Source organism: Equus quagga, chromosome 1, assembly GCF_021613505.1.
Source record: "Equus quagga isolate Etosha38 chromosome 1, UCLA_HA_Equagga_1.0, whole genome shotgun sequence".
Taxonomy (NCBI): Eukaryota; Metazoa; Chordata; class Mammalia; order Perissodactyla; family Equidae; genus Equus; species Equus quagga.
In genome coordinates, this window is record NC_060267.1 from 29748237 (window position 1) to 29758976 (window position 10740).

Consider the following 10740-nt stretch of genomic DNA (forward strand, 5'->3'; position numbering starts at 1 on the left):
CATAGGAGAGCAGAGGATAACAGGTTTATTTGTAACGACTGTGTAACAACCGTGTTTATTCAGGGTGCATGCTCCTCATACATCTCATGATCTGAAAGTGGCTGTCCGGACCCTCCCAGAGGAGGAGAATTTAAGGATGCTAATGAATTTAACTTTAGGAGGCTTGGAGTTGGGACATTTTGCAGGGGTCTTGCTGCAAAGGTCTAAGTTTCTCTGCAAGATAGCAACATCCGCAAAACAGGAACATCGGTTTCACAGAACTTGTTTCACAGCACGCACAGTTTCTTCCTATCTGAAAGCCCATGTTAGTTGTTGATCAGGTCCTCAGTAACCCTTTCTTTGCCTGGTTCCCTGGTCACACATGGGCCAAAAACAAAGCTGAACATCAGGCCTGCAAATTCTTCACAGAATTTAATATTTCAATGAAACAAAGAAATATAATAGTTTAATGTCATGATCCATGACATCATACACCTCAGCAATGCAGCACATGAATGTTTCTGAGGCCCTTGCCCAGCCACTTATTTCATTGATTTTTACGGCTATTTTTCCCAAATACATCTATGAAGTTTCTTCCTTAAAACTTGCTTTCAGGGGCCGGCCCCTTGACCAAATAGTTAAGTTGGTGCACTCCACGTTGGTGGCCCAGGGTTCACCAGTTCGGATCCTGGGCATGGACCTACACACCACTCATCAAGCCACGCTGAGGTGGCATCCCACATAGGGGAGCTAGAATGACCTACAACTAGGATACACAGCTATGCACTGGGGCTTGGGGAGAAAAAAAGAGGACGATTGGCAACAGATGTTAGCTCAGCGGCAATCTTCCTCACCAAAAAAAATCCAAAAAACAAAAACCACTGCATTCAAGAATGTGTAAGAATTAGTAAATACAAAGTATCATTACAGAGGTTGTATCCGGCAGCTCTGTTGGTCTTCACATTGTGAAATAAACAGCGCAGGTCTTAGTTTTCAAATGAAATGTATTACTCTTCTACAATCACAAAATTCTCTGAAGTATACTGTGCTTGAACTGCCCCAAATTCAGCATATTCCTTGTGCTGTGCGCCTGTCTCAGTGTGACTTTCATAAAGATTTCCTATTTTAATTCTGATGTAGGGAAAAACTAGGAGAGTATGATATGGTAAGTTTCTTGTGCATGTTTAGAGGGAGGGTTTACATATTCAACTCTATTTCTTGTCCTCACTATTACTTACTTTATAAATGTGGTATGTTTATAGTGTGGATATATACATTGCCTCTGCAAAGGTGGTACATACATATATGTGTGTAAAATGGGTAAGGCCATAGTTCCACCTATGACATTTTTCTGAAGGCAAGTTCAGTAAAATTTAATATTGAACATCTAACCAAGTCAATAGCTTTTCCCCCTTTTTGGGAAACTAGTTTCAAGATTATCAGCTTTTTAGGATCTATAAAGGCTTTATCTTCCTAAAGCAGTTTGCAGTTTGATCTTGCCTTTTTTTTAATGTTGCTGGTTGTATTAGCTATTTCTTACCACCCTGTTTAAAATCTCAGCACCTCATTCCCTACCCCACCTATCCCTCTCACCCTGACCTCTTTATTTTTCTCCTTGCCATCCATCCCCATCTGACAGCCATTTTATTTATTAGCTGTCTTCTCGCCCCAGAATATAAGCTTCATGAAGATGGAAATTTTTGTCTTTTTTTTCACTGCTGTATCCCCAGTGCCTAGACAGTGTCTGGCACATAATAAGCATCCCAATATTTGAGTAAATGGACAAGGAAAGAATTAAAGGGGAAAGAAAGAAATAACAGTAAGACCCATACTTCCAGCTTCTAGTCTGACATGTAAAGAGATGGGAAGTCATCACTCCCATCCTCAACAATAAGATAAAAGCTGAACAAACTTAAAATCGTGAAGCAGTACAGTATTATTTGAAAGTGGCCTTGGCTTAGTTGTAAATGTATACTACAAGCTCTAGAGCCGCCACTAAAAAAAAATTTTAAATAAGTATGATTGGTATCTTAAGGCAGGAGAGAAAATGGAATCATATAAAATGCTCAATTAAAACCAGAGAAGGCAGAAAAAAGAGTAGAACACAAAAAAAGAACAAGGGCATAGGATAAGTTAAAAATATGGCAGGAATTAATCCGACTGTGTCAATAACCACTTTAACTGTGAGTTAAAACCTCTTAAGCTATGACGTCACTTCCAGGCTCCCTGCTATGTACATGGGAGACTTAGAAATATTTTAAGTAATGTTTGGATGCCTCAAAGACCCTCTTGTGCCCTCTTCGTAAGTCATTAAGAGACGACAACAGAAATACTGTTGTGGATATTTAAATTTAAATCTACTCTTTGCCTCATCAAGATGATTTCCAACAGTGCTCCAGAGTTTAATTTTCTCTTTCTTATCTCGCTGAGAAGGGCAATAACCAGAATACCCCGGATTTTCAAAGAATATGTCAACAAAACTCTTTCCTCTCAAATATCATCCAATACTACTGTAGCCTATAATTTCTATTAATTTTAACCAAGGCTGAATCAAAATTTTGAGTTTATAATTTTTAAGCCCCAGTAGACCAATGGAAATTGGATGCAGCACGAGTTGACTGATTGGGCTGTAATAAACTCTGACTTCCAAAGTTCAAGAATCACAAGTAAATAGATTTCAAGATCCTCTGCAACCCCAGCGCCAAAGCTCTCATCGAATTATCCTGTTTTCCTGTCTAAGCAGCCACTCACCCTTAATGCTTTCTCCACATTTCTGCTGTATGACTGTAACTCTGGCCACGTCTCCCTGGTGTCCTAATCCCGCTGGCCTGTGAGTATTATTAGAAAGCACATAATGTAAGTGTCATAAACAATTCCTAAGCAGTATATAAGAACATGAGAGCACTTTAGAAAGGCTACATTTTATACTTCACTTGTAACATATAGAGTGGTAGCGTTTGGTTTTAAATTAGAGAATAGGAAATACAGTACATTAGTATTAGTGCAAAATTACAAAACCCAAGGGTAAACACTAGTCCTCCCCCCGCCAGTCCAGCCATCTGGTACCCTCTCAGAAGGCAACACTGTTACCAGTTTCTTATTTGAGGGATATTCTATGTATACTGCAAGCAAATATGTATTTTGTACATACATACATATGTGGGTATATACATAGCTTTTTTACATAAATAGTAGTATACTATACACGTTCTTATTCACATTGTTTCTCATTTATGTAGTAGTGTTTTTATTGATATATAAGATCCTGACAACCTGGGGCATGTAGTGGTGGCAAAACCACTTTCTAGCTGACCGCAGTAAGCCATAGAGGCATCATTAGGTGTCAGTCCCAGTACAGAGTGTGTAGGAAATTCTAAAATCTTCATTTCATCCATGGTTGTCAATTGAGGTCCCATAATGTACTTTATACTCTATTAGGCACTTTATACTCTCATTTAATAGCCCTTTGATGTGAGGTTTATAAATTTTTGTTACTGTTTTACAGATGAAGAAATGAAAGCTCAGAGAGCTTAACTAGACAAAATCCTAACTAGAAAGTGACAGTTGCCTGGTTCCAGAGCCCATGTACTCTGTACCATGCCAACTGCATCTTTGATCGGTACGGGGAATTTTTTTTAAATATAGTATTCTTCAGTATTTTCTATTTTGTTTAATTCAAAGATGCATCATATAGTTGTCCTCAAGTGCAGAAACAGGCTCTGCTACAACATCTGATTCCTCTCCACTGCTTAAATTCCCTGTTGCTACCATGGGGTATTGCCTTCTAGAATTATATTCCTATAGCAGTAAAACAAGAAAAAAATTACAGAGATTTGTATATTTGGCATAATGCAGAACTACCTACATGACAAAAGCTGACAAAACTTTAAACCTTCATATTTTGGAAGCAAGATCTGCCATTTAACAGGAATTGCACACTTTAAGCTGGAGAGCCTTTTAGGGTTAAACCCAAACATTGCCACATCCATCCTTGGAAGCAGTTTCACAACTCAAGGCTGGAAATCCCACACTGTGCTTGTTGTCAGTCCATTGTTTTCCCGCCTCGTGGGCTCTGGAAGTGAATATTCTACCACCTTGCGCAGCTGATGCTGAATGCTGTGTCCGCTGAACTGGGGTCGCCCAGGGTCACCAATCAGTACTCGAGTTCTGTGTGTCCAAAAGCAATTCTTCAGCCAGTGATGAAGACCGTCTGCAAGGTCTTCATCATAAAACATATCCCCAAGCACAACAAGGTCCCACTTATCTTGTTCCAAATCCAAAATGTTTTTGGTTAAAATGGGAAGAGGATTCAGTTGGTTCAATTCACAATTTAGTGTGATAGCCATTCCTGCAACTTCAAAAAAAGCACACAATGAATTGGCATATGCTAGGCTGTTCTAATTCCTGCAAAGAGACTCTTTAAGGAATTTAGAAAATCTCGTAACAATATGTTCTTTCCCCCTTTTTGTTGAAAGTTGTTTTTTTTAGGTAAGGAAGCCTCAAGTTTATGCCGATATAAGCCATTTACTGCAATTTTCAAATATATGAATGGATATCCTGAAAACAAAACAGCTGGAAATGTTGAGGTTTTAAGGAAACATTTGCTGATCTCAAGACCCAAGAGTTTTGGTTTGTGACAGCTGTACAGAAGACAGAGAGACAAGCCCTGGGCTTGAGCAAGGTGGCAAGTTAGAACTGAGACCCTGTATAAAATCAGGATCTTCAAGGGCTAGATTCTCAGTGAAAGGGAACATTAGAAGAAAATCAGATAAAATTAAAACATACCTGTCTCAACTCGGGTTCTAATGGAACAAAATCTCCCTTAAAGACACAGGCCTATCCTCACTTGGGTTTTGGGTCGAATAAACACTGCCTATACATTTCAGGAAATTCCTAGCCCAGAAATTAACAGTAAGTGCTCCCAGGTTGGTATCACTTTGGGATATATATCAGATTACAAAATACACATGGAAATAAGCTATCACATTGAGGTATCTGTAGATACTTATCCTGGAAGAAAAAAAAAAGATGAGCTTTAAATATTTTTCAATATGAAATCCTTACTAGGGTCAATGTCATTGGCCAAGATCCTTGATGCCCCACTCATCTTAGCAGCAATAGCTGTAGCTCCACAGCCACTCCCAAGATCTAACACAGATTTTCCTCTGACAACATCAGGATTATCCAAAAGATACCTAAATTAGAAAGAAAGAAAGAAAGGGAAAAACATTATCTAAGAGAGATGGGAGAAGGTCAGTAAGAGGTATCCAAAACAGTTTCTATGGGTTGACTGGACAAAGAAATAGTGGAACTTAGCGGAAGAATTTGGTCCAACCTCGGCAAGTTTGTCCTGACTAGAGTGAGACAAAATATTAATCTTAAGAGCCGGGCAGAAGTGGCAGAGAGAGGCCCTCATCATTTGGTCTTTCTCTTTAGCAGTTGTGAAGAGCAGTTCCACAACTGAGCACTTATGATCCAGAAACTACAAGCACCAAGAATATAGACCTACAAAATACTGCTCTAATCAGGACTCAGTAAGCTAGACCCTAAAGTCACTGTCTCCTTTTGATTGTTCATCAGAGTGGTTTTACCTGCTGCTTGAGTGGCATTACAATGACCTCTCTGGTAAGGGACAATCAAAGTCCAGGTCAACCAAAGAATTTGGACCAGGGTTAAGGAGCTACTGAACAAGTGAAGATGAATAGGAAAACACTGAAATAATAAATGTCAACTGACACTTGATCTTGGTATTGGAATCATAAAGAATAGCAGGGACTACAGCAAGGCAGGGGTGCACGTGCCCTGTCTAAAGGGACAGTTGCTAACTATCTTCAGCTAACTGTTACCACATGGAAATCCCATGTAGGGGCTGTCATGGTGGCACAGCAGTGAAGTTCGCATGTTCCACTTCAGCGGCCTTGGGTTTGCTGGTTCAGATCCCAGGATTGGACCTATGCACCGCTTGGCAAGCCATGCTGTGACAGGCATCCCACATATAAAGTAGAGGAAGATGGGCAGGGATGTTAGCTCAGGGCCAGTCTTCCTCAGCAAAAAGGAGGATTGGCAGCATATGTTAGCTCAGGGCTCATATTCCTCAAAAAACAAAACAAAACAAAACTCATGTTATCAGAGATTCTTGTTTTTCAAATCAAAGTAGATTCTTAGGTGAAATCCCTCAAGTTTTAAATGTTAGCAACTGATTTTTTATAAGTTTACAAATAAAGGCCAAACAAAAGGTATCTGTGGGTCACCAGTCTGTGACCTCTGATTCAAAGAGTCTCTTAAGGAGTTTGATCGTATTTATATTTGGAATTGATACACAATAACTTTAATAGACATCACGTAAAATGTCAGTATTTTAAAAATATGATGTAAGTAAACAAAGCTTGAAAATGTGGCCACACAACAACCAGAAAATCGAAATTGTGTGATACCGCCTGGAAAGTTTTCCAGTCCTTGGGATTCTCCAAAAAGCTTGATGTTTTCATTTATTTATTTTGCATTTAAAACTACAGTCATGCATCGCATAATGACGTTTTGGTCAACGATGGACCACGTGTACAACTGTGTTCCCATAAAATTAGTACCATACAGCCTAGGTGTGTACGTTTGTGTAAGTATACTCTATGACGTTCACACAGTGACGAAATCGCCTGACAATGCATTTCTCAGAACACAGCCCCATGTTTAAGTGACGCATGACTGTATATACAACATTAATTCTGTTAGGGCCATACTATTCGTGTGAAAGAGAAGTCCTCATCCTTTTCATTTCACAGCTTTGTAACCTCAAGGTGTAAAGAGATTAAATCATTTACCAACCCAAGAGCAAAGACTAGAGTGAAATGTTGAAAGTTCTTGCCTTTGTTTCAGCGGCGGTGTTTTAATAAAAGGCACAGTGTGAATGTGTGAGAAAATGTCCTAAAGAAGACCTTTGCAGTCTGGGGAGTTGGAAGGGGGTACCTTAAAAATGCAGGTTTGGGTCCAGAGTTCACCTGAGATGTCAGTGAAGCACCGGAGAAGAGGGAAGCCTTGAGCGCCCACTCCCTCACGTTTCTTGTTCTTTGGGAGATGGAGAGGCATTGATGGAGGAAGTGTGAGGCTTAAGGAGGAAGATTTACAGGATTAAACTAGGAGAGCTGAAGGACTGGCTTTAGGTTCCATCTAGGTACTCTGCACTGGCCATACCTTATGAACAATGAACCTGAGAATACTGTGAGATTTCTGGATCATTTATAGCTATCTAGGATCTCAACAGCTGATCCTAGGATTTCTCTTGGGGAGAGAACTATAAGGGGGAAATACCTTGATAAGCTTGGAGTAGAAGGTAAAACTATGCAAGGAAGCAACCAAGAAATATTCTTAAGCTGCTCTACATTAGGAAAACAAGAAGAATTTGGGGTTTTGCTCTGTTTTTTTGTCAGGGGCAAGGAGAATGCAGCATTGGAAGGGGCTGAACAGAGAAAGGATCAGTAGCAGGCTTAAAGGTTCCCATTTCAATTAGGGTAGTACCTAGACAGGGCTTGGCCTCCGGGCCAGTAGATTGCCCAGTAAGGATCGCTGTGGGGCCACAGGTCAGCTCTTTCCCACCAGAACTTGCATCTAGGGGTCAAAAGCCGCAACTGAATTTCAGGGGTGAGGCTGCCCCTGTTGGTGACTTCGGTGTTCTCCTCCAGGAAAGCTTTCATCTCAGGGTCCGAAAAGCTTCCAGTCCCTCTCCAGGGGCAGCGGCCCCAGGGAGACAAGGCAAGACCACTGCTCCTCACAGCCTTCAGAGAGACACCACAGTGGCTCATGGGCAACGGGGCAAATGCTCTCCAGCCTAGGCTCAAAGCCATCAGGCCTTTTCCAAAACACAGGTTCTGCCAATGTTGCTGTTGATAAGAGCCGCTCCTCACAGGGAAAGAATAAAAGTCTGGCTGCCAACTTGATCTCAAGTGGAATCTCTGGATCTCTGACAACAGAAATAATACTGAAAATTCCAGGGTTCACGGACACTTCCAAATCCTAGTACATAGAAAATATTGCAGTGTGAGCTCTGTAGCAGATGATCCACACGTGCAAATTCATTTTAGATGAAAGCGTTGTGTATCAATTTAGGAAAATCCAATCTTTTAAAAGGCTGCCTTTTCACAACAGGATCCTTTTAATAATTTAGAACAACAAATACACAAGCATTTGATTTTGAGAGAAATCCTCAGGAACAATGCCTATTAAAGAAAATCAGTATGCCTTTAAAGTTCTTTCATACATTTAATGTCACTTACCTTGAAGGAGGCATTGTAGTTGGCAACTGTAAATAAGATAAATAAAAGTCCCCCTCTTCAGGAAGCTTAGACTCCAGGGGTGGGAGAGAGCAATTAACAAAGCACGCACAGTTCTTGCCTTTATGTTCTTGCCTTTATGAAGTCTAGCCAGGAGGTGTGGAGGTTAACAAACTATAATTGCCTGTGGGCAGAGGTATACAAATTATACTGACTACTATCTATTTCAATAAAGCTTGTTGTAGCATAAGACAATGCAATCAAGGTTCAGATTTTTCCCCTAATGAAAAAAAAAAAACTTTATGGGTTTATTTGTAATAACAGAATATCAACTCCTGCTGGGAGCCGTCAGGCTACAAACTAAGCCTCTGCCTTGTGACACGGTCCGGGAGAGAGATGAGGGGACGCACGGCGACCCTCAAGGGAATCTACCAGGCTGCCCCTGCCATAAGTCTCCCTGGTACTTTTGACTTTCCTGCTTCTGCTCACTCTGTTCTGCACCTGGGGTTATTTCAGGGGAAGTCAGCCCGGCCCTGGGAATGAGAATGATACAATGCAATATTCTAGGGAAAGTTCTGGGGAAAAACATCTTCTAGGGAAAGAACATTCTGATCCGTCCTTTGGTCGGGTGGAGCGATGGGAGTGGAGAGGGAACAAAGAAATCTGCAGCCCCCACAGATCTCTCTGGGAAGACGGTGGTTGCCACGGCCCATTGAGTCAGGAGGCCGCTGGGGGTAGCCTCCTTGAAGTAAAGAATTACAGAAGGTTGACTCCCCCCGGGGCCTACACACAATCAATTGCTCTTAGGACTATTGTCTACCTTGCAATCAATTGCTCTTAGGACTATCGTCTACTTTACAAAAACCCGCTTACGCGAGCCAAAAATATGTACTGGGACTGTCCCATGAAATCACCCTTGCATATCCTGAGCCCTATATAAATCATGCATATACAAAATAAAGTCAGACTTGGACACCAAACTCCTTGTCTCACTGCCTCCTCCTTCGCCGGCGCGGTTCGTCCCTCAGGAGACCCTGTTCCGGCTGGGGCTGGACCCCGGCAAACTCCCAGATCTCTTTCTGTAAATATCTCTGATGATTCATGCCTACCAAGTCTGGGCTGAAACGGCTTGTTCCAATAGAAAAACACCTTGATAAGAATAAGCAGGGATGAGGAAATGCGGTTTTGACACAAACCACACACCAGTTGTTTGGGATCTCTGATCTGATCTACATAAACGTTTTAGTCTTACATCCCCCCAAGCATTTAGAGAACTTAAATGCCTACCAACAGCCAGACTGGTGATAAATGAGAGATGCAAGCTGGTTATAGACACAGAGCGGTTGTGGCAAACTGAAGACTGTTTCTAGACAGTCCAAAGGGGCCAGGAAACTGCTGCCAGGCAGGAACATGCAGCCAGATCGTCCAATATCTCAAAGTAATCCATATATTTACATATAAACTCCAATTTTAAACGCCGGCAATTAATTAAAATATCAAAACACAAGGCAGACCAAAAATGCCTGTCAGGCCATTTTTGTGAATTCAGTCTGTGAACTCAGGATAAATTTTCAGTCGGTTTACGCCCTCGGGATCCCAGGGTCTCTAACAGCCTGACTTCTCACCGGACTAGTTCTGTTATGGCAGTATTCGAGTCAGTCCTTGAAGCGCACAAGCCTAAAGTTTAAAAACAAAGCAGAGCAAACGAGATGATTTTGCTTTTGGACACCATGCCATCCAGACCGACGCCTCCCCCTCCCATCCCAGCCCCAGCGGAGCATCGGTTGTGAATACGTGATTATGTGGCGGACCCTGTGCATGCATTAACTGGTAAGGAAAGAAGACTAAACAGGGTAAGTTCCAAAGGTGCTTGTGACAACATTATTTCCCTCCAAGAAGGACAGGAGTCGATCTTAAAGGGGCAGGCACCGTCCTCTTTCTCCTTACCTGGCTTTGCTAACACCGCCCCGGGACACTAAGCACAGGGCGCGTCTGTCCCTCGCCCTGGCGGCTCCTTTCGCGCGTGCTGAGCGTCTGTCCGGCCGCCCAAGCCCGAGGCTGCCGCCCAGCAGCAGCAGCAGCACCCCAGCCGCTCCCGCGCTCCGCCCCGTCCGGCGGCGCTGCTCGCCCTTTTCCTGCGCTGCCTTAACGCCGCAGGAAGTGCGAAACCAGAGCGCGCCCGGACCTCGCTTCGGAAATGAGAGAACGTCAAATTCTGACTTCCCAAAATATCCATTCCGAAGCATCTGTGGAGCATGTGCTTTGTGCCAATCACAGTTCTGGGCACTGGGCATAGAGTGGTGAGCAAAAGAGACACAGTGAAGCCCCTCATGACGCTTACATTCAACCGAGATTGAATCATACTGTATATCCTCCTTTTATAATACTTTCCATAAACGCACAATCTAAATCTATTTGCAACCTGTATCACTCAAGTTCTGGACCCATACGTCCGTCTTCCAACCCCTCAACTCTACACATTTCAACGTTAACTCAC

At 42.2% G+C, this 10740-nt stretch overlaps 1 protein-coding gene across 10 annotated transcripts; it reads right to left on the reverse strand.

The window, feature by feature from the left end:
• Window positions 1-761: 761 nt before the first annotated feature.
• On the reverse strand, window positions 762-10359 carry ETFBKMT (electron transfer flavoprotein subunit beta lysine methyltransferase). 10 transcript variants are annotated; one of them, XM_046682153.1, is made up of 5 exons: window positions 10191-10359; window positions 9869-9920; window positions 7492-7933; window positions 5044-5174; window positions 762-4333 (listed from the first exon to the last, which is right to left on the reverse strand). In XM_046682153.1, exons 3-5 carry the CDS (start codon window positions 7815-7817, stop codon window positions 3990-3992), a joined length of 801 nt encoding a protein of 266 aa, XP_046538109.1. In that variant the 5' UTR covers window positions 7818-7933; window positions 9869-9920; window positions 10191-10359; the 3' UTR covers window positions 762-3989. The 10 variants fall into 10 exon arrangements, with proteins under 10 accessions (XP_046538109.1, XP_046538090.1, XP_046538073.1 ...); XM_046682134.1 differs by having other exon boundaries at window positions 7492-7986; XM_046682117.1 differs by having other exon boundaries at window positions 7492-8427.
• Between the last annotated feature and the right edge of the window lie 381 nt (window positions 10360-10740).

What these genes read in the sequence shown, in the direction of transcription:
- ETFBKMT (XM_046682159.1), bottom strand. Translation starts at nt 7,817, where the DNA reads ATGGCTTTGAGCCTAGGCTGGAGAGCATTTGCCCCGTTGCCCATGAGC. An exon ending in GGAGGCCAAGCCCTGTCTAG is followed by an intron (nt 5,175 to 7,491) that starts GTACTACCCTAA and finishes TTTCTAATTTAG; the next exon opens with GTATCTTTTGGATAATCCTG. An exon ending in GGCCAATGACATTGACCCTA is followed by an intron (nt 4,334 to 5,043) that starts GTAAGGATTTCA and finishes CTTTTTTTGAAG; the next exon opens with TTGCAGGAATGGCTATCACA.